Source organism: Magnolia sinica, chromosome 5 (assembly GCF_029962835.1).
Source record: "Magnolia sinica isolate HGM2019 chromosome 5, MsV1, whole genome shotgun sequence".
NCBI lineage: Eukaryota > Viridiplantae > Streptophyta > Magnoliopsida > Magnoliales > Magnoliaceae > Magnolia > Magnolia sinica.
The window spans coordinates 72,112,765-72,134,809 of record NC_080577.1 but is presented as its reverse complement, the minus strand read 5'-3'; the positions used below and the strand labels follow the sequence as shown (position 1 = coordinate 72,134,809).

General features: G+C 42.1%; 1 protein-coding gene across 3 annotated transcripts in view; it reads right to left on the bottom strand.

The window, feature by feature from the left end:
• Positions 1 to 17,704, bottom strand: part of LOC131246140 (protein DEHYDRATION-INDUCED 19 homolog 6-like) — a 42,080-nt gene extending 24,376 nt beyond the window's left edge. Inside the window, exons 1-2 of one of the 3 annotated variants that reach the window (XM_058246036.1) lie at positions 17,653 to 17,701; positions 15,418 to 15,504 (exon numbers count right to left, since the gene is read on the bottom strand). In XM_058246036.1, coding sequence (XP_058102019.1) covers positions 15,418 to 15,504; positions 17,653 to 17,677 — 112 coding nt within the window. In that variant the 5' untranslated portion in view covers positions 17,678 to 17,701. Of the gene's footprint in view, positions 1 to 15,417; positions 17,361 to 17,652 lie in introns of those variants that run through there. The other 2 variants (XM_058246037.1, XM_058246038.1) reach the window with 2 other exon arrangements.
• Positions 17,705 to 22,045: the final 4,341 nt, after the last annotated feature.

The window sequence follows — 22,045 nt, the reverse complement described above, 5'->3', positions numbered from 1 at the left end:
CTATGTTTTGAAGACCCTACATGCATATTTAAAGGCCCCACACTGGGAAGATGCATGTGGGCTGCATATAAGAGCTTATTGGACACATCTAGTCAGTTGGATTCACTGGATACACTAATTGGACCATTGGATCAAGACTGTGGACCCATTGGACACGATGGAGTCATTGGGATGGCTTAGTTTAGTTATTTGGTTTGGTTATTTTGGGTATTTTGGTTTATTTTATGCTTTAGTTGAAATAAGGGTGTTTGGGTCAAATTTTATGCAATAGGGATATTTTTGTAAAAAACTTTCCAATTAGACTATTAAAGGGTGGGCGTGAGTAGCCTCAGGGATTATTATGTATTGAAATAAAAAAAATCTCTTTTTGCTTTGAGTTAAGAAAATCTCCTGTGATTGGAGTTGGTGTGAAGCCATTGGAGTGATTCCAATTTATCTCTCTTATTCTCTTCCTTTAAAGTTTTCTCCTCGCTTTTCTCTTCTTCTATTTCTCTCTATTTCTTTTTCTCCTTTTGTTTTCCCCAAAATCCATCCCCATTATCTCCAAAACCACCTAAACCTAGACCCTACCCAAACCGTACGACCATACCTACCAATGTCTAGGATAAGTGATTCCCTTTGAATCAAAATTAATCCCTATGCTAGATGGAAGTTCTACCTTCCATAGGTCCTAATTGATTAATGTCTTACAAGATCTCAATGCGGGATTATTGTTTGGTTCGAACTCGAGCATATTTAATACTTGAATTCTTTAAATTTGTGATAGATTAGCTTTATTTTGCGCATTGATTTCTCTAATTAATCCATAATTTGATTTTTATTGCTTCATCTTAAGATAGACCATCCGTCCTTCATCAATACTACACCCACGCTTGACCGCTAGAGAGTCCTTTTCCTGGAGGATGACTTCATCCTTGACAGCCTTGGTTCTAGCAAGCTTGATCTTAGATTAATAGGGAATTGAGTATCCTTAGACTGTCCCACTGGTTCCACTGGTTGTCAAAAATGAAAGCGATATGCAAGAGACTGGTAGTCTATCGCCATTGAGTAAAGCAGGAGCTCACCAAGAACCAAAACACGGTGTCTATCTCAGCTTTCACTGTGGTTGCAGCTGAATTGGATTGGGTTTCAAAGATCAATAATGAGGTTATCAATACTCAATAGCCAGCATATGCAAAGGTGGATGGATGCTATGGAATTCGGATTGGGACCAATGTATACCAATGATGTCGGGACTTGTGCAGATCACCTCAAAGCATGAAATTGATTGGATGTTAACAGATTTACAAACGAAAAGAGTCATGGATAGAAAAGTGGCTGAGCTTTAAAGCGCGACTGTTGCAAAAGGTTATACTCAGAAAGAAGATAATGATTATGAGGAAATGTTTTTACTGGTAGGCTAGTGAACTCCCTCCAAATTCTATTAGCAACAATTGGGCAATACAATTATGAGAGTTGACAGACGGATGTAAAGAGATCATTTCTAAATGTAATGCTAGATGAGGACATCTATATGGAACAACCTATTGGGTTGCTCTAACTAGTTCAGGAATGTGAGATGCATATGTCAGATAGGTCTATGGTCTCAAATAGGTTTCTTGTAATTAGAATGTTTGTCTTTTAGAAAGTGAAATAACATATAATGATCACTCAAAACCAAAAGAACCATGTGTACATCGCATGTGCAGTGAGATTAAAATTGTGTTCCTCATAGTATGCATAAATGTCATACTCATGAATGGAACTGACATGGGTTTAACCTCACATACTGAAGTATGGCTCCCAACAAACTTCAACATGAAGGACTTCGTAGAGGTGTCCAACGTTTTATGAAGAAAATTGCTTTGTGATAAGGAAATCAAGAATAGTAGGACTTCCCCAAACTGTAAATGTAGATAAGATCTTAAAGAATATTCCACGCAAGAGGCAATAAATGGAGAATTACCTTTCCAGCATAGTGTTTGCCTTTTCAATGTTCAAAGTCCTAGATCTCCAAAGGACAAATTGAAAAAGGAAAAGGATCCCATTTGCCTTTTGTTGTTGAAAGTCTCATATATGCAATGTTGTTTCAAGATCCAACATTTGTTTGTACTGGGAGTCGTCAGAAGGACCCGAGTAACCCAGCACATGAGCACTGGACAACCATCAAGCACATAATGAAAAAGGCGATTGAAAATATAAACTACTTTCTCATCTATCGAGGCTCGAACCTATTAATCGTCAGATATACAGATTGAGATTTCCAGACTAACAAGGATGCTAAAAATCCATCAATTGTTATGTTTTCAGTTAGAGGATATTGCATCAGTTGGCAGTGTAAAGCTGAAACACATTGTAGACTTCACAAACTGGAATATAGTCCAGCCAAAAGCAGTTAGGCTATGGAATTTCACTTGGGAAGTACAATTGTCCCAACAGCTTCTTCTCCTATCAAAATATATTACAGTAACATTAGTGCAATGTAGAAGTGTCAGGAGCCTTCAAAATCACAAAGGTGCAAAGTCCATTTAGAGGAAATACCATATCATGAGGGGTTTGTGAAAAGAAATGATGTGGAACTGAAGAGCTTATCCACAGATAACCTTGCAAATTGGTAGCACGTTGAGGACACGAGGCTATGGATTATTGCAAGTTCGCTTTAGGGAAGTGGGAAATGTTGGGACTAATACTTTGAAAGGTAATGGGACTTATACTTTGAAAGGTAAGTATACATGAAACTTGCAATTTCAGAGATCTTATTCACATTCAAGGGGCACTTATTATCAAGTGAAGATCATTAAGTTAGATCTGTCAGGCATGTAAATCCTTGCACAGGTTATTATGAACATTTTTTCTAATAATAAGCTGCCGACAGTATATTATATGTATTACCCTTCAATTTATTTTTATTTTTTATAGTATATTAGATGTATTAAATCATTGTTGCCGTCGTCGTCATCATCATCATCATCTTACCTTTCAAACAATTTAGGGTTGGCTTTAAAATAGTAGATTGGCAAACGATATACGATTGGTTGCCCACTAGATATCAACCATCCTCTTTTATCCGGGTTCTTGGAACTAGCCATTGCAAAGACGCATTGACCCACTAAATGACAACTTGGTCCCACCCAGTATCGATCTCTAGCACAAACTATTACATGCATGCCCCAAAGGGCGAACAAGCAAAGTATGTTCATGGAGGTGTAGTTGTTAGGCAAACTACTCCCATGCCAACACAACCCAACACTCACTGCCTAACTATTGCACGTTATCAAGAAGTGAAACTTGCAAACATTTAAGGTCTCTTGTACTCGATACTAGACAAGCTCGCTAAGAAGGATTGATGGTCTGCCTACCAAATCTGCAAATAATTTGTGGTGAATGGTTCTCACATGATTGATGGTGTCATATCCAGCATACACGGAAGATTCTTAATCTCTGGTGCAGCCCTAGGAACCACCACAATCTCCTCATATTATTTTTGGCACCAATAAATCAGCAAAAGTTGTGTGAAGCCATCAAAACTATGTGTTTGACAATTTTGGAAAAAGGTTCAATTGATGTTTTCTAGCGTCTAAAAGATGTAACATATTTTCTTAGCTTGCATCTTTTCCAAAAGGGACAGGATTCTTTGATAATTGGAAGATACTTGTGGAGGAACTAACTGATAGTACAAGGAACAGCTTAGCAATTTTGGATGCTTGAGTGTGGAAGTGCCAAAGTGGTTATGTAGAGTGCGATGGGGCATGTGTACATATCAGCCGTATTTTGGTCATTGTGATATAAGGCCATTCCTATCTAAATCCTAGGGATCTTATGACCCACCTTATTCAAGTCTCTTATCATCTCTAAAGATCCTAGCATAAAAGAGAGGTTGATGCAGGACAACCAACCACTTGCTCTAAAAGCTCGAACTGATAGAGCATGGTGAATCAATCCCTTTATCTCATAGCCCAGGCCCCACATCTAATGCAGGGGCATTTTCACACCAGGCTCGAGTGAGGTCGCCTGTGGGATGCAGGGGCACACTCGGGGTGGGCGGGGCCCACGAGGGAGGTCTCGTATTCGAAACTCCTTACCGGGGGTGATTAATGCGCATTTCACACCAGGCATGAGTGGGGTAGCCTGTGGGATGCGGGGACACACTCGGGGTGAGCGGCCAGTGTGAGGCGGTACCCATGTGATTTGGGACCCACGAGGGGGGTTCGGCCGAGGTCCTAATCCATGAGATGTGGGGCCTGAGCTATAAGATAAAGGGATCAATTCGCCATGCTCTAACAGTTCGAGCTTTTAGAGCAAGTGGTTAATTGTCCTGATCAAATTGATATCAGAGCGGGAGGTCTCGTGTTCGAGACTCCTCACTGGGGATGATTAATGCAGGGGCATTTTCACACCAGGCTTGAGTGGGGTCGCTTGTGGGATGCAGGGGCACACTCAGTGATGGGGACATCTCACGCACACACGCACCCCCCTTACGCACGTACGCAAGAAGGGCCCCACCTTCAATCTGAATCAATGACGACATCCATAAAGGGCTTCCTAGTTAGAGGACATGTTTTGGTTCCTTGGGGTGGACCCGATCATCATGTGGATCCCATCATTGGATCTCATGAGTGTGGCCCACTACCCTAGGTGACCTAAGACTCTGAGTTTTGCTTATTACCATTATTAGGAACATCATGAACGGTTTAAATTGCATTGATTAGTTGTTATTTTTATTACTTCGTCCTTAAGTAATAGTACGCACACATGGCACGGCTTTTGGGGTATAGGTTTTTCTTGTAAATAGGCAACCCCTTGTAGGGTTTTTTTCATTAAAGATGATTAATAAAATTTTGCGTTTTTCTGCTTCTCTAATTCTCCGAGTTATGGAAACTTAATTGGGTGTGAAACCCTCCCTTCTTCGAAAAACTAACTACCATGGTGCAAAGCCACACCCATCATAAATCGCCCCCATCTCCTACCCTCTATATTCCTCATCTCTTACAATCATCCCCTCATCAAATCCACCCACGTTTGCAGCTAATCTTTCCCCTACACCAGATTTTCAGAATCTGGCTCTGCAGGAGAGCTAAAACTTCGGTGGAGCACCGTATTCAAACCAATCATCCGTTTAGCCTGAAATTTAGAAGGAAGGTGGCCCATCCCTGGCCAACTAGGCCCTAGCTGGCCGATTCCAAATTCGTGGGCCCCACACACGTACAGGCCGCCATCCACGCACGTGCGTCAGGCCGATTTACTGTCCACACGTGCGGGCTGATCACAGGTTCCATCTCATCTCTATTTCACTCCTCTTTCACCTTGTTTCCATAACCTTAACCCTAGATCATTTCAAATCCCCAAGTTCTATTCCACTTTTGAAACCCTAGGTTTTCCCGAATTGAAACTTGTGAATCCCTTGGATTAGAGAAATTATTCTTGTGCATGTGTGGCTGAATCCACTCTCCTTTGAGTATTATTTGGTCTATAATTTTAATTGATCCAGCCCTAACATGTGTAGTGTAGGCCTGGACCTACATAGATTCCCCTTGATTGAGTGCTTGACCTTATGTGGGATGTGGAATTTTGTGTGATTATTTCTGAACTAGTATGATTTAAAGCCTGGAATCTCGCATATCATGTTTAAATTTTCATTTCCTACATCACTCAGGGTGGGTGAGGCCCACGGAGGAGGTCTCATGTTCGAGACTCCTCATCGGGGGTGATTAATGCACATTTCACACTGGGCTCAAGTGGGGTAGCCTGTGGGATGCGGGGATAGACTCGGGGTGGGCGACCTGTGTGAGGCGGTACCCATGTGATTTGGGGCGCACGAGAGGGGTTCAGCCAAGGTCCTAACCCATGAGATGTGGGGCTTGGGCTATGAGATAAAGGAATTAATTCGCCATGCTCTAACAATTCAAGCTTTTAGAGCAAGTGGTTAGTTGTCCTGCATCAACATCCCATGGGTTAGGTCCTCGACCAAACCTCCCTTGTGGGCCCCACATCACATGGTTTCTACCTCACACGAGCCACCCACCTCACACGGGCCACCCACCTCAAGTGTGCTCCTATATCCCACAGGCCACCCCACTCAAGCCCAATGTGAAAATGCCCCTGCATTAATCACTCCTGGTGAGGAGTCTTGGACACGAGATCTCCCGCTCTAATACCACTTTGATGCAGGACAACTAACCACTAGCTTTAAAAGCTCAAATTGATAGAGTGTGGCGAATCTATCCTTTTATCTCATGGCCCAGGCCCCACTTCTCATGGATTAGGTCCTCGGTCGACCCCCTTGTGGGCCCCACATCACATGGGTTCTGCCTTGCATGAGCCACCTGCCTCTCACAGGCCGCCAACCTCGAGTGTGCCCTTGCATTAGAGGTTATCTCCTCTAGACCATAGCAAAGAGGGATTTGGATGAGATCATGGTTTTAAGATGCGGGATGCTTTATGAGATTTGCAAGAAAGTTATATTTAGTCCATTCTTCATCCTTCTCCCTTCAAGGTAAGTTATATTCTTCCATGTTTGATTTACAATTCAAGCTACCTATATGTGGGTGGGCATGCATGAGTGCATATTGGATATTTGCATGTGTCATGTACGTGTGTGTGTGTGCGCGCGCGTGTAGGTGTAAGCACACGTGCATGCTTGCATGGGCATGCACACTTTGCACAAATCTCTACTACATAAAAAGAGCGAGTTTCACCATTTGGTGAAATTCCCTCCATGTCCTGTAAGTGCACTTTCAGTAAATGTATATGTATGTCTCTTGAATCACGTGTAAGAAAGCCACGTCTGAGCATGGAATAATCCACACATCGGGTGATCCACAATCCATAAATTATCTACCAAAGGAACGATGGGATTAATCTTTTTTTGAAAGGCAAAACCATGGGATTAATCATGAAGAGAGATGAATAATGTTAGCAAGTTGTTCTCGTCCATCCACTTTTATTACAATATGAGGATCATCTGATAAGTGGGATGAGCTGATTTTTTTCTTCAAAGCACTGTTTAATTCTTGACCTGAATGATGGAAAGTTTAGATCTTGCATCTCATATCACAACGTGAAGTTGCTTTGCATGTTTGTGTGCTACCCTTCGCGTGTGTGTATCTCTTTCGTGTTTGTTTTGATAGAAAAGAAAGTCATTGGAAAGAGAGTTATTTGATACTTGCAACCTATGACACTTGATATACTAGCACTTGAAAATTGTACATGTGGCATAGATTAACTCAAATTATACCAACTAAATTGTGGAACACAATGTCTCCAAGTCATGGATCCAATATGAATGCAGCCATACCTTCATGAGTCTAGGCATCGTCATGCGATCAACCGACTGAGGGGATCCGGTGGACGGTTCCTCAACACAAAGAAGCTCCAGTAATCAAAGCTAACTCCATCGTCATGGCTCAACGAAGATTTTGACGACGAAGACCATGGAGGAACACAGGAACCCGGAAACGATAAAAGCTACAAATGAAGGAATGCATAGTACGGCCCTGATCGTATCAAGGAAAAGAACTACAAAGAATGACAAGGAGATTCAGAAGGGGAAGAAAATAGACAAATGGATTCAGGTAGGAGGAAAAAAAAAGGATCGATGGAAGGGAAGAAACAGATACAACTCCCTCCCAACCCTTTTCGTCAAGGGATATCCCTCAAGTTGGTTACCTTTACATCTTGAAAGGGTGTTTGGGAGAGCAGGGGCAGTCATGGATGTGATAATGCCCAGAGACAAAGTTAGTGGTCAATACAGGGGTTTTGCTCTCATTAGGATGAGCTCGGAGGAGGAACTATCTCGAGCTGTATCGATGTTACATGGTCAGAGTTTTGGGGGGGAGAAACTGCTCGTGCAACAAGTGAGATTTGGAACGAAGAGAAACCAAAGAAAGGGTACAAGCTCAGAAAAATCGGATCATCAACCTGCGCTGGCTACAAATACCTTATCTACATCGACCGCATCATATCGGGACGTGCTGGTGAAGCAGACTCAAGACAGGAGACAATCGAAACCTTTGACAGATCCGAAAAATACAAGAGAAAGGAAGAAGGGATCTACGAACCCAAAGGATGCATACAAGATCACCATCAGTTAAGAGCGAATAGAACAATCAAAGAGGGAACTACAGGACTCGGTGGTAATCAAAACGAGAGAAGGGGTTCCATTATCACAGGTCAGGGAATGGATTGATGGTGTTTGCAGAATCCGAGCCTCTCAATTCTCAATCAAACCTATTGGATACAACGAGCTTTGGGTAAAGCTAACGCCGAGTCTGAATCCAGATATTCTCATAATGGCATGGGCTCTTCACAACAACGGGCCTATCCGCTCTGTTTTCAGCTGGGATGAATTCTCTATTTTTGGTTACGAGGGGGTGTGGATTCTCATTGGGGGGATTCCCCTTGAACTCTGGTATGACGAGTTCTTTAACACAATGGCAAAAGTATTGGGGCCGTTGATAAAATTGGATCAGAAAACTAAGCTCGGTGAGGAACTGGCAGTTGCCAGGTTGAGGGTGCGAAGGAAGAAAGGAGACTCCCTTCCATCTCAGATTCAGGTAGTAGTAGAGGACAAGGAGATCTTCCTCCCTATCCAGCAGGAGTAGAAACAGTCCCCCTGTCCGAGGTGGGGTGATCTCTGGCGTGCCAGAGAACCCTCCTCTGTTTCCGATACGGTAGATCGGTCTGGAGCAAAGCACTGAGGAACTTCTTTTCAGGACTCCCACATAACACCGATTCCAGCGTCTGCGCCTTCTTAGGAGGCATTTAATGCTTCGGTCAGTACCAGCTCCCCTTGCCAACCATGTGGAGTCGAGACATCCGCCCATCATGATCCCGAATGCGATCTTGGGATAGGTGGCTCTCTCTCTCTATACCCCGCTCGGTGTACGTCCCAGGTGTTATTTCCGAGGATTGTATCCACCATCCATCGGGCGGCGTTGATGGGGAGATCGAAACGCGTGGCGTCCTCTCTTTGAATGTAGTGTCGATCAAGGAAGGCAGGCTGCTCGAGGCTTCTGATATTCACTCGATCTCGGATCCGAATCCGATGCCTCTACATGTATGGATAGACGGAGTTCGGGCCCTCGTAGTCGTTTTAAAAGTCTGTCAGGTCCGAAGGGCAGCGGGCCCAAGACTTTAGATCCGAGATTCTTTAATCTCAATTTCCCTCTTGCGGCAAACCCGATTACAGACAGTAGCATCACTCTGGCCCCTTCTATCCCTCCCGACGCTCTTATCTTCCACCCAGCCTCTTATGGGGAGCACGTTTACTACGATGATCATCATCAACTGGAACAACTTCTTCCGTTGCCCCAACCAAGTCCGAGGAAGATGATTCAGGGAACCGACAATTCCGAAATAGATCAAGGATCTTTTTATTCTAAGAATTTGCCATCACAGATGTCAGTTCCATCCTCTCCTGCTTCTTCAGCCCGTGATTGGTCAGACCATGGCCTTCTCGACCTGTTCTAAAAGCACCCAGATATAAAGGTCCTGGAAGCGGAACCTCTACAGACTCGAGTGGAAGTTGTATCGACCTTAGCTGAAGATGCATCTCATCAATTGAAAGGCTCCAAAAGTATAAATCTGATTGATAAGATCCATAACAAGAAATGGATTGGAGACGCTATGGGATGTGTGGGCAGAGCTCTCGGGCTATCCTTTGGAGATTGTCCGGAGAACTTGATAGCGTTATTCCAATGTGTTGAGGCCAGTGGAAGACCTCTTGCAGATCAGAAATCACCCAGAGGATGCAGATCAACTCCATGTTCCAACAGGAAAGTGCAAAGCATTCGCAGCAATAGGGAATTGCAAAGCTTATTATCAGGACAGAGATATCCAGACACTCCATCGAAAAGGATCTCCACCCAGGGTGCCCGGGGAAGCTCTGTTTCTAAATGAAGCTGATTTCATGGAATGTGAGGGGAGTGGGGTCCAAACAGAAAAAAAATATTATCAAAGACACCTGCAATAGATACAAACCAGACATTATCTGCCTCTAGGAAACCAAGAGTTTAAATTTTGACAATAGAAATGGGCTCTCTCTGGAGGGCTGCTGACGCGAAATGGGTTGCAAAGGATTCAATTGGCAGTGCAGGAGGTATTCTCGTAGCTTGGAAGTCGTCTACTTGGCAGGTCCTTGGCAATTGGAACGGCAATTTCTCGGTTTCAATTATTCTTCAGCATATCTCCTCTGGTTTCACTTGTCTTTTCTCCTCTGTTTATGGGCCTAGTCAAGATGGGGATAGAAAATTTTTCTAGGAAGAACTTTTAGCCTCCAAGCAGAAATTCTTAGGAGCGTGCTATACAGCAGGGAATTTCAATGTCATCAAGAATGTCCATGAAAAATCACATGGTAGATCAGTTTCCATGGCAATGAAGTCCTTCTCTTGTTGGATCGAAGAAGAAGAATTAGTGGACTTACCTCTTTTAGGGGCAAGATTTACTTGGTCAAATGGGAGAGCGACACCCACGATATATAGGCTGGATAGGTTTCTTGTCTCAACTGAATGGTTAGATCATTTCCCCTTATCTTCTCAATCTATTCTCCCCAGGACCACGTCTGATCACAATCCCATATCCCTTGACGTGGAAGAGCAGAATTGGGAGCCTAAGCCTTTCCACTTCGATGTATCGTGGTTCAAAATTACGGGGTTTTCTAAAAAGGTTGTTGATTGGTGGGCAGGTTTCAAGGTAGAAGGTTTTGCTGATTTCAGATTGTCTTCCAAGTTGAAGATGCTGAAGAAAGAGTTAAAAGAATGGCATCAGAGTGAGTTCCAAAATAAGGATCACGAATCAAAAATGTTGTTAGCTGAATTGTCAGCCATAGATGCGCAGGTTGAAGCAGACAGTTCCACTCCCGATACTCTGGCCAGAAGGGTGCAGGTGATTCAAGCAATTGCTAACAGAGTCCTTTAAAAGGAAATTTCTTGGAAACAAAAGGCTCGTCTGAAATGGTTGAAGGAAGGAGATAGGAATACTCGATTTTTCCATATGATGGCAAACTGGCATGTGACAAATAATAGAATCACCAGTATTTTGGTGGACGGGGTTCATAAAGAGGACAAAGACAAAATTACTAAGGAAATGATCTCCTATTTCAGGTCCCTTCTCAACGAAGAAGAATGGCGCGAGCCTAAGCTTGATGGTATTCAGTTTAATTCTATTCCTGAGGAGGAGGCAGTTTCTCTGGAAGCCCCCTTTTCTGAAGAGGAAATTAAAGGGGCTATCAATTCGCTAGGAGCTGATAAGGCCCCAGGCCCGAACGGTTTCCCGATATCCTTCTACTCTCACTTTTGGGCGGTGATCAAATCAGATGTCGTTGATTATTTCAAGGAGTTTCATAAAAGGAGCAAGATCTCTACCAGTTTAGGGGCGTCCTTTATAGCATTGATTCCGAAAATGACAGGTGCCGCTTCTCTAAAAGACTTCAGCCCTATTAGTTCCATGGGGGGGCCCTTATAAGATTCTGGCTAAGGTCTTGGCAAGGTGTCTGGCAAAGGTCATTGGAAAAATCATATCAGAAAATCAGAGTGCCTTCATTGCAAGCAGGCAGATAGTAGATGCAGCTCTTAGTGCAAATGAAATATTGGATGCTAGCGCTAGATCGGGTCTGAAGCATATTGTCTGTAAACTAGACATCGAAAAAGCCTATGATCATGTAGACTAGGGCTTCTTGCAGTACATGTTAAAGCGTATGAGGTTCGGGGACAAGTGTAGAGCTTGGATGAGAGAGTGCACTAGATCAGCCCATTTTTCCATCTTATTAAATGGCTCTCCAAAAGGATTTTTTAAAAGCAATAGAGGTCTGAGACAGGGAGATCCTCTCTCCCCCTTCTTATTTCTAATTGTAGGGGAGGCCTTGTCTAGAATGCTTTTAAAAGGGCAAGAGGAGGGTGTTTTAGGAGGGTTCGAAATCAAAGGTATGGCAGGCCCAATCACACACATCCAATACCCGGACGACTCCCTAATTTTTTCTAAAGCATCGACTAAGGTGGCCAATCTCGGTACTACTATCCGCTGCTTTCAAGCGATTTCCGGTTTGAAGGTGAGCATGGTAAAATCCAAAATTTTCAGGATCAACATGGAAAGAGTGGAGGTGGAAAGTCTCGCTCAATCCCTTGGTTGTACTACAGATTCGCTGCCATCCTCATTTGTGGGCTTGCCGTCATGTGTCAGAAAACCTCCTAATACTTCACGGGACAAAGTCATTTGCAGATTTCAGTCGTATCTATCGAAATGGAAGAGCCGATATCTGTCCTTGGGTGGTCGCCTCAAGTTAATCAAAGCCGCTCTCTCCAACCTACCGATTTATTTCATGTCTCTCCTGAAGTGTCTGGCTCCGGTTAGGAAGTCTATCGACAAAGTGAGGTGGGATTTTCTATGGCAAGGAAAAGAAATAGTAAAGAAATTTCACCTGTTAAAGTGGTCGGAGGTCTGTCTCCAGTTGTCGGATGGGGGAGCTGGGGTTAAAGATCTTAAGGTTATGAACAAAGCCCTCCTTGGAAAGTGGATTTGGAGGCTTGGGGCTGAAGAAGGTAGACTCTGGTGTTCCATCATCAAGGGTAAATATGGCAGATCTTCGGGTGGCTGGTGGGTTAAAGATTTGTCATCCCACAAAGTCACTCATATCTGGCAAGAAATTATGAAAATGAAACGGGAGGTTCTCCCTAATATCGATTTTGTGCTCAGCAACAGTGCTAAAATCAGCTTTTGGGACGATATCTGGATAGGTGATCAAACGCTTAAACTAAGATTCCCTATCTCCTATCGTATTGTCATGTCCAAAAATTCATATGTTGCTAATCATTTTACTGAAGCTGGTGGAAAAATCATCTGGAATGTGACATGTAGAAGAAGTCTCCAAGATTGGGAGGTTCCAGATTTTACGGGGCTCCTGGAATGTCGCTATTCTTCAGCCCCCTCTCTCTCGTCAGAAGATGATATTTTCTAGAAACCGGACAAATCGTCCCTCTTTTCAGTTCGATCCCTCTAAAACCAGATGCACATGCAAAAGTATGATCCCAAGAGTAATTTCTCTTTTCTTTGGAATTATGCTGCCCGCCGCCCCCCCCCCCCCCGCGGAAAATCCTAGCGTTTGGATGGCTGGCAAGGAAAAAGAAAATTCTGACTATGGACAATCTAAGGAAGAAGGGGATGGTTCTCCCCAACATTTGCTTTTGCTGTATGCGGACAGCGAAGTCAGTCGATCATCTGTTACTGCATTGTCGGTTCGTCCAAGCCATTTGGGCAGAGATCATGATCTGTTTCAATTTATATTGGTGCTTTCCGGGTGAGGTGAATCAGTTCCTTCAAGCGTGGCCCAAGGTGTATCTAGGAAAGGTGAAGACTATCATTTGGAGGACGTCAGTTCTTGCAGTCTGGTGGTCGGTTTGGGGAGAACGGAACAGTCAATGCTTCAGAAATTTCTCAAACACGGTTGGAGCAGTGGCGACAAGGGCCAAGCGTCTTATCATCGAATGGGGCTCTAATGTCAAGGATCTTTTTGGTCCTTACTTTTTCTTTTTAGGAGTGTAATTGCGGTCTGCTTTCTCAGCAGCCTTTCTCCTTGTTTTTTTTCCCCTCTTTTAATGAAATCTTTTCATCTTTCAAGAAAAAAAAAAATAGCCCAATATGATATCAGTTGAAACAACATAACCTCTGATTCGTGGACATTTGTTTGTTGAAATAGGAACATTGGATATTTTTCATCTTTAATGGTTCAAATTTTCAAGTATATTTTCCGGTGCCCTGATTTGCCAATGAATTGTCAAACCATAAATCATTGTTCACAACCCATCCATTCCATTTGCCAAAGTGAATGTTTGTCGGCCCAATATTTATCATGTAGATCTCACATATCTAGACCATCCTCCTTGACCAAATTGTGCAATACTTCTATAGTCAGGTTGGCACTTCACCTGAGAGTTTCTCAGTATATCCAAGGTTCATTCATTCCTGTAAGAGTCGATGACATGTTTTTCACTACAAATTAAGGACCATTAGGCAAACGATAGCACAGAGAGGGTCAAAAGACACAAATCCTAATAAGGAGCAGTCACGGATTACTAAAGTGGCAGACGAGACCATAAGAGATGGCCAAAAGACACAAATCCTAATAGGGAGCAGTCATCATTGTCATCTTGGTTTAGTGATCGCGAAATTACTTAGGGTTGTCCTAATTTGCCAAGATGTGCAACTGGAGCAAACAGAAACTGGGGTACATAACCAGGAATAGGAGCCATCTAAAATTGATCCATCCTATGACAACTAGGAAAGTGAGATCTGATTGTGATGTCATGCCCCCATTCTACGCAGACCAAAATTATTTGCAGATTGTTATTTTTGAAAACCGCAAAAGAAATATGGGATATGGTTGCCAAGGCATATTTTGAACGTGATGACTTGGCTCGTGTCTACCAGCTTCACCACAAAACTACACATGTGCAACAGCGAGAGGTGTCTACTGAAGAGTCTTTTGCTCCAATGAGATCAAAATGGGAAGAATTTGGTCACTGTTAGCCCCTTGCTCTTCGTGCTGAAGAGAGAAACAAATAGAATGGTAGAGTCTTTTTGAATTTCTGGCAGGACTTCATCCTGACTTCAAGTTAAAACGGGTGTAAGTTCTCGGAGGAGAGCCATTAGCATTGATAGTATGCGCTTATAACTATCACTGGCTTTGATGATATTGGCTTATAACTACATTCGAAGAGAGGTCTAATGCAAGACCAATGTATGAGGCCAATCAATGAGTGGAGATCAATCAGCAAATTAAGTTTAATTAAAAATCACAAACATGCTAAAATCATCACACATATTAAAATTCTATGAAGTTATGAATAGTTCAAGACTAGGTTAACAAGCAACATTCTGCATGAACATTGAATACGTGAAACGGGGATCTAATGGATGTAGGGAAATCCAAATAGCATAGGAATGGGTCTATTTTAAGAGGAAAAACCTAATATTACCTAGGGCTTGCTTGATCAAGATGTAGGTAAATCTAGGGTTAGGGAAATTTGGGAAAAAGATGAAATTATAGCTAAATTGGATGAATTGGTTAAGGGGATTGAAGGATTTAGATATCGGTAGAGGGGAATTAAGGTTTTGGATGAGACGAAGTTAGGGATTTTGAGTTAATTAAGGAAGATTTAGGGTTTGGGAATTTGGGGAAATTGGGGGATAAAAGAATCTAGGGTTAGGGTTAGGTAGGAATGAAGGGGTTTGATGTGAGGGTAGTAAGATGCCAAAGGGTAAAGGGATGGGACCATACAGCCATCCCTATGGGTTCACACATGTGGCCATACAGTCACATGTGTGGGCTAGGTAAGGTTGGGTTTCAGATTCTACGCTTCGGCTTGTGGGGAAGGATGTAAAGGAGAAGAATGGGAAGGGGTTTAATGGGTTTTGGAGAAAGGAGGAAGAAAGGGAGGAATAAGGTACCTTGATTGTTGATGAAGAGATGCGAATATGGAGATAGAAGGAAGCCTCGCACTTTCGTTGATGAAGATAAGCCTCGCATCGATTTTCCTTCCAAATCACATGAAAGATATCCTCACATCTCATAAAGAGTAGAGAGAAAACAAGAAATTTTCTTTTCTTTTTTCAATGAACATAAGCATACTAGAGAGGTCACATGCACCTCTCTTTATATAGTCACAGAAAATTTTTCAAAATTACAAAATAGTCCCATCTCATGTACTTTTAACAAATTAACCCTACTCTAAGAAAAACACATAATACCTCTCATAGATAGTCCAAAACATAAACCAATCTGAAAAATAAATCCTAAGATAGTCATAAGCCTACGTATCATCCACCCGGGCGCACAAGTGGCCACAGTCATGATCCGACGGTGAAGATGGTCCTGATCGCGATCCAATGGACAGAATGAGATGTCGATCAAAATCAACAGTTCGATGCTCCTCTGGAAGATGTCACAAAGATCTACGCCCACTAGTGGGCCCCATGTATGGGTCGTCCAACCATAAAGACACCAGTGCTCTCCTCCTCGCGTACACTCGAACGGGCATGCGGATGTCCTCATCAAGGTCAGACTAAACAATGCATTGGTTCAAAAGCATTGTTCCAAACCTTGCTGACTTGACCTAGAACTCAGCAGAGTCAACTTGACTTAGTGAGATTTTGAGCCTAGTTGTATGGAAGCTCAGTATTGGAAGTGACTCGGCCTCAAGTCGACTCAATAACTCGGTTGACTCGACAACTGGTCATGACTCAAACCAAGTCACTTGGTTTATAAAGGGTGGGGTTTATACAAAATCAATAAGCAAGGAGGAAGAATCAAACACCTATCCTCTCTCAAGCTAAGCAACACTCCTAACCAATAGGGCACATCCACAACTACTGGCACATGTTATATTTTATATTAATGATATTATATATAATCGCTTTAAATATTTATAAATGTTCCTTATAATTTTATTTAAGGTTTTGCTAGCCTCCCCACCTTCATGGGGAGCTGGGGAGGTTTGCAACAACCCCAAACCTTGTAAACAGCACACAGGGTGACCTATCGTTGATCTAAACCATTCATTCATTCATACAACTAGAAGCAAGCAATGGTGCAAGAATCATGCCGATCGGATGATCCTAATCCTTCCAATGGGGCCATTTGTTACAACCATCTGTCATTTACAAGCCATACATCATATGGTTAGAATCATCAAATCAAAGTGTTACTTTAGAATCATAAGAAATAGAAAGTTGGATCTATCTACTAGATGTTTCAAGATGATGATTAGACCTTTTTTTTCACCTATCAATCTTGACGTCCATTTTCATGCTATTGATTAGAAGCCTAGGATCACCTGATGGGCATGATTTTTGCACCATGGCTTGCTCCTAGTGGTATGAATGAAGGAATGGTTTGGACTGATAATAGGTCACCCCATGTGCCATTTAAGAGGTTTGGGAACTTCAGCAATGTCCTCATGAAGGTGGGGATGTTAGCAAAACCCTTTCATTTATAATAATTAAACATCGAGTTGAGTCTTTAAGTCAACCCACCTAGCTAGAAATCAAGTCAAGTCTTGGGTTTTGAACCATGTTCAATAGAGATCAGCCTAGGAAAAGAGTACTTGACACACACAATCAACAAGAAGGGCAGAGAGAGTAATGCCTCAATATGTGGAGACTCTGCCAAACTTTAATCTCATTGGCAACTAGGGGGCCTAAAAATCTGTCCTGCAATGGTTTGGTGGAATATCCAAGAAAATGTATAATTGAAAAATATAAATAAAAGGCACCACCCAACTGATCATTAAGATCACAAACCCCAACTAGAAGACCCAATTCAAAAAATGTCGGCAAAACTGATCATTCAAACACAAACCCACAAAAAACTCTCCTTCTGACCCGAAAATCACCAAAAAAATCTTGAACCAACTGATAAAATGAACTAAAAGCCCCTTCTACAAAAAAAAAAAAAAGAAAAATAGAAAAATAGAGAGAGAGAGAGAGAGAGAGAGAGAGAGAGAGAGAGAGATTAGGAACTGATTTTCAACCCAAACCCAAAACGAATATTACTGCTTAATAAGATAAACACTTTCCCATATAAATATCACTTCAAATCGAGACTTTTTTGCTTTCGTCAACGTAGGAAAACCTTGTAAAAGAACACCAAAAAAAAAAAAAAAACAGAGAGAGGGTCTGAGAGACCTGCGTTGTGTCGTGCGGCTTGCATAGCAGAATGTTGCTTGGCAGATTGAACTCTCTCTCTCTCCTTTCTCAACGGTTGGGAGTCTGCCAACGGCTCTGCCCGGACGCCTTTTTTTTTTCACACATATATTATGTATGGAAGAGGACGCGAATTGCGCGGTGACACTGCCACGACGGACGGACGCGGATTGGGTACCGTCGAGGCCGCTGTCAGAGAGGGACCCACCCAAAGGGAGCGGATTAGGTGTTACACTTCAGTGGGTGTTACCGTTACTGTGTAGGACCACATTGATAAATGTGTTATATATCCACACCAGTCATCCGTTTTTTCAGCTCATTTTAGTACGTTATCCAAAAAATTAAGCAGATCCAAATATTCAATATCATTGGAAAAAGTGACCATTAAAACCAGTAAACCATAAAAGTTTTATATCTAGTTGATGTGTTTAATTTTCTCATCATCCATCCAGTTCCTTTTTACCTTGTCAAGGGGTTGGATGACAAATAAACATTATGATCTGGAAGCTTTTTTAATGTTGGGCGTTCAATCACCACCATTTCCTGAGGTGTACTATACACTCAGAATTCAATCAGTAAGTTCTTGAATCTTGTCCTAATATGGGCTTGAAAAAACGATGTACGGCGTGGATATTCAACCCACTGTCAAGGTGGGCCCCACGTTAGGAGTAATACAGGTGTTATGGGCCTCCCCACCCAAAGCAGGCAGCGGATTGGGTGCGGACCAGCCTCACCAAAGATGGTGTGGCCATTGCCATGGGGACCACCTCATGCATCCATTCTATATCCATGCGTTTTACAAGATCATTTGATGCGCACCCGCCAAAAAATCAAACAAATCCATTTGTCAAGTGGACCATGGATCAAGATAATATTTGTTTTTTTTTTTTAATTCAGGTTTATGTAACCTTATCAATGGGTTGGGTGGCAAATAAATGTCACAAATATATCAAATGTATTATAGTAGCCTTTATGAAGTTTTTAATAGTAGGGCATTCAATCACAACTGTTTTCTATAATATGGTGCGCTTGAGGCTTGAATTTTCTTAATTTTTAACCTCATTCTCCAAAATGATATGAAAAAAAAAAACCACTAAACGAGGTGGATATAGAATAAATGGGTCAAGGTGGGCTCCAAAATAAGGGTTGCACCATCTTGGGTGAGGACGTAGCCATACCCAATTCGGACCCATATTGGGTACCACCCTACCCTTCCTAAGCTAGGACACGGATTGGGTACTCCCCCCACCGGACCTAGCTAGAGATGGATGGTCTTGTTAGGGGCTCTATGGGGCCCACCATGATATATGTGTTTTATTCAAGCCGTCCATTCATTTTGACATATCAATTTAGTACATGAGTCAAAAAAAGAGGCAGGTGGAAGGTTTGAGTGGACCATACCACAGAAAGCAGTGGTGACAATGACCCCCTTGCTATCCCATTGAAACCTTCTTAAGACCCACCATGATGCTTATTCGCCATCCAATCTATTTATTTGCCATCCATGTGTTTCCCACATCTAAAGGAAAAACATAAATTTCAGCTTAGATCCAAATTTTTGTGCCCCAAGAGATTTTAAGTAGAAGGCATACAATCTCCACTCTTTCTATAGTGTGGTCCACTCAAGCCTTTGATTTGCCTCCTTTTTTGGGCTCATGCCCTAAAATGATTTGACAAAATGAATGGATGGCTTAGATAAAACACATACCATGGTGGGCCCCACAGAGTCCCTAACTGTATCATCCATCTCTGGCTAGATCCTAACGAGGGCAATACCCAATCTGTGTCCCCCAAGCTAGGAATGGAAAGGGGCTCTAAGGGGCCACCATGATATATGGGTTTTATCCACACCGTTCATCCATTTTCCATATCATTTTGGGGTACTAGCTAAAAAATGAAGCAAATCCAAGGCTCGGGTGGAACACACAAAGGATTAAATGCCTACCGTTGAAAACTTTTTGGGTAACATAAGTTTTGGATCAAGATAATATTTTTTATTTTCCCTTCATCCATGTCCATGTGACCTTATAAATAGTTTGGATGGCAATTAGCCATCACGGTAGGCCTTAGGAAGGTTTGAAAGGTGGGTATCACTATCACTGCACAACAAACCTTTTGGGTGACCTAACATGACATGACAAGATTTGATTAGGCTATGTGCCACGGTAAGAGATGGAGCTACATAAAGCATGTTTGAAAGTTGTCAGGTCCATTACATACTCGACCTAGCCCCCATCTCAACGGTGACCCATGTGCTAATCAAATCCCACCACGTGGGATCACCACGCAATTCGTGTTCGCGTAAAAGTTTAGGACTTGGGATTATTACAGATACCAACTTTTTGGGGCCCACCATGATGTATGTGTTTTATTCACACCGTCCATTTGTTTTGCCGGCTCATTTTAGGGCATGATCTCAAAAATGAGATAGAACCAAAACTTAAGTGGACCACATCATAAGAAATAGTGGGGATAATGACACCCACCATTAAAACCTTCCTAAGGCCCACCATGATATTTATTTGCCATCCAACTTGTTCATAAGGCCACACAGACCTACATGAAGGGAAAACATAAGTATCAACTTGATCAAAAACTTTTGTGGCTCCTAAGAAGTTTTTAATGGTACACGTTCAATCACCACTATCTCTTGTAGTGGTCCACTTGAGCTTTGTATTTGCCTCCCGGATTGGGTAAAACCACTTGATGAGTCCCGATCTAATAAGATCTAGCGATGTGTGTGTGTCCTTAAGTAAACTCAGTGAATCCCTTGTTAACTTGTGCATGCATGAATCAACAACTCCTAAAGGAATCACCCAGCTATGTCCACTTTCAATAACTCTTGACTGGACCTCATAAGAAGCGCTAAAGCTGACCAATCAAGATCGTGACTCTTACACCTCCTTAGGTTTAAGAATTGATCATCTTTCATGCATCATCTAGTCCTTAATCATCAATTGATCACCCCCTCAGGTTTAAGAATTGATCATCTTTCATACATCATCTAATCATTAATCATCAATTGATCATAGTCCAGACTAATGGGCCTAAACTATTGACTTGATCTTGATCCTACTGATATAAGTGTCCAAATGTCCAACCTTGAATCATATATCCATTGCACACATATACTCCTATATAGAGTAAGTGAAGAAGGCAGATCAGTACCAAGTTGGCCTAAAGGTGGATAGTGTTGTTCTTGACCCAAGTCAATCCACTCATACATGATACCCGTATATCTCATAACGCAATGTCCACGGGTGTGTCCTAAGTACTCGTAACGCTTTTGGTATATTCAGGTATTGAGATTTATAAATCACAACCCTTCCTAGTTAATGACCATGTGTCTAATCTTAGGTTATTCTTAAAACTTGTTATAACACCTAAAATCTGTTATAACATCATTGAAATGCATATTAGGAATTTCCTATGGGGCTTTTTTGAGGTGCACTTAATTAATTGGGATTAAAATTATAAGACAAAAAATGAAGGGGTTATTAGTATTGCTCCTTTGGAGATCTCTGTTGAAGGCCGCCTTCTTAAGCAACTCTAGAAAATAGTTTGTAAGGACGCATTTCAGTAAAGTGGGCCCAAGCTAAATATATAGGATCATGTTTCATTTGGCGCATTCAACTCCTCACAAATGCATCTTGGGCCTAGGAAGTATTCTTAGTGTCTATGACATTGCAAAAATCATATTAGATATCCTATGAGAAATGGCCAGTCTACCTAATTTTGGAATGATCCCTGGCTAAGCAATTGTAGTCTTTATACACACACACACACACACACACACACACACACACCATTGTGGAATCTTCCCTATCCAAGATCTTAGATTAGGTGCTAACTTTATCGTTAGTACTCTAATCTAGGATGCTGAGTGGCAATTTCCTTATCTAAACTCTCCGATTTTAGCTGAAATATTCCAGGAAGGTAGGATGCACCAGATAATCCAAGTTGATGACAGGGTCATCCCTAATTTAAAGATATTCCTGGGTAGGCTCAAAATTAAAGATATGTTGCATGAATTCAACATTATAAATGATACCGCCTATGTCTTTTGTAGGAATATGGTTGAATCTATTAACCACTTGCTTTTCTCTTGTAGGTTCATCCAATCTATTTGGGAGAACTGTACGATAAACTCTCAATTCCTTTTGTTTCTTATCCAACTATTTTGTAGTCTATAAGTCATATTGTGGATAACTCTATAGGCCTAATATCCAATTGCCTTAGTAGACTCTCATTTCCCACGTTTGCATGACACATGGGGAGATGAATAACCGTATTTTCAATACTAAGATCCCCCTAAAGGAAACCATCTTTAGGCACATAATCCTAGACTTGCGAGCCAGGATCATATTTCCTTTCG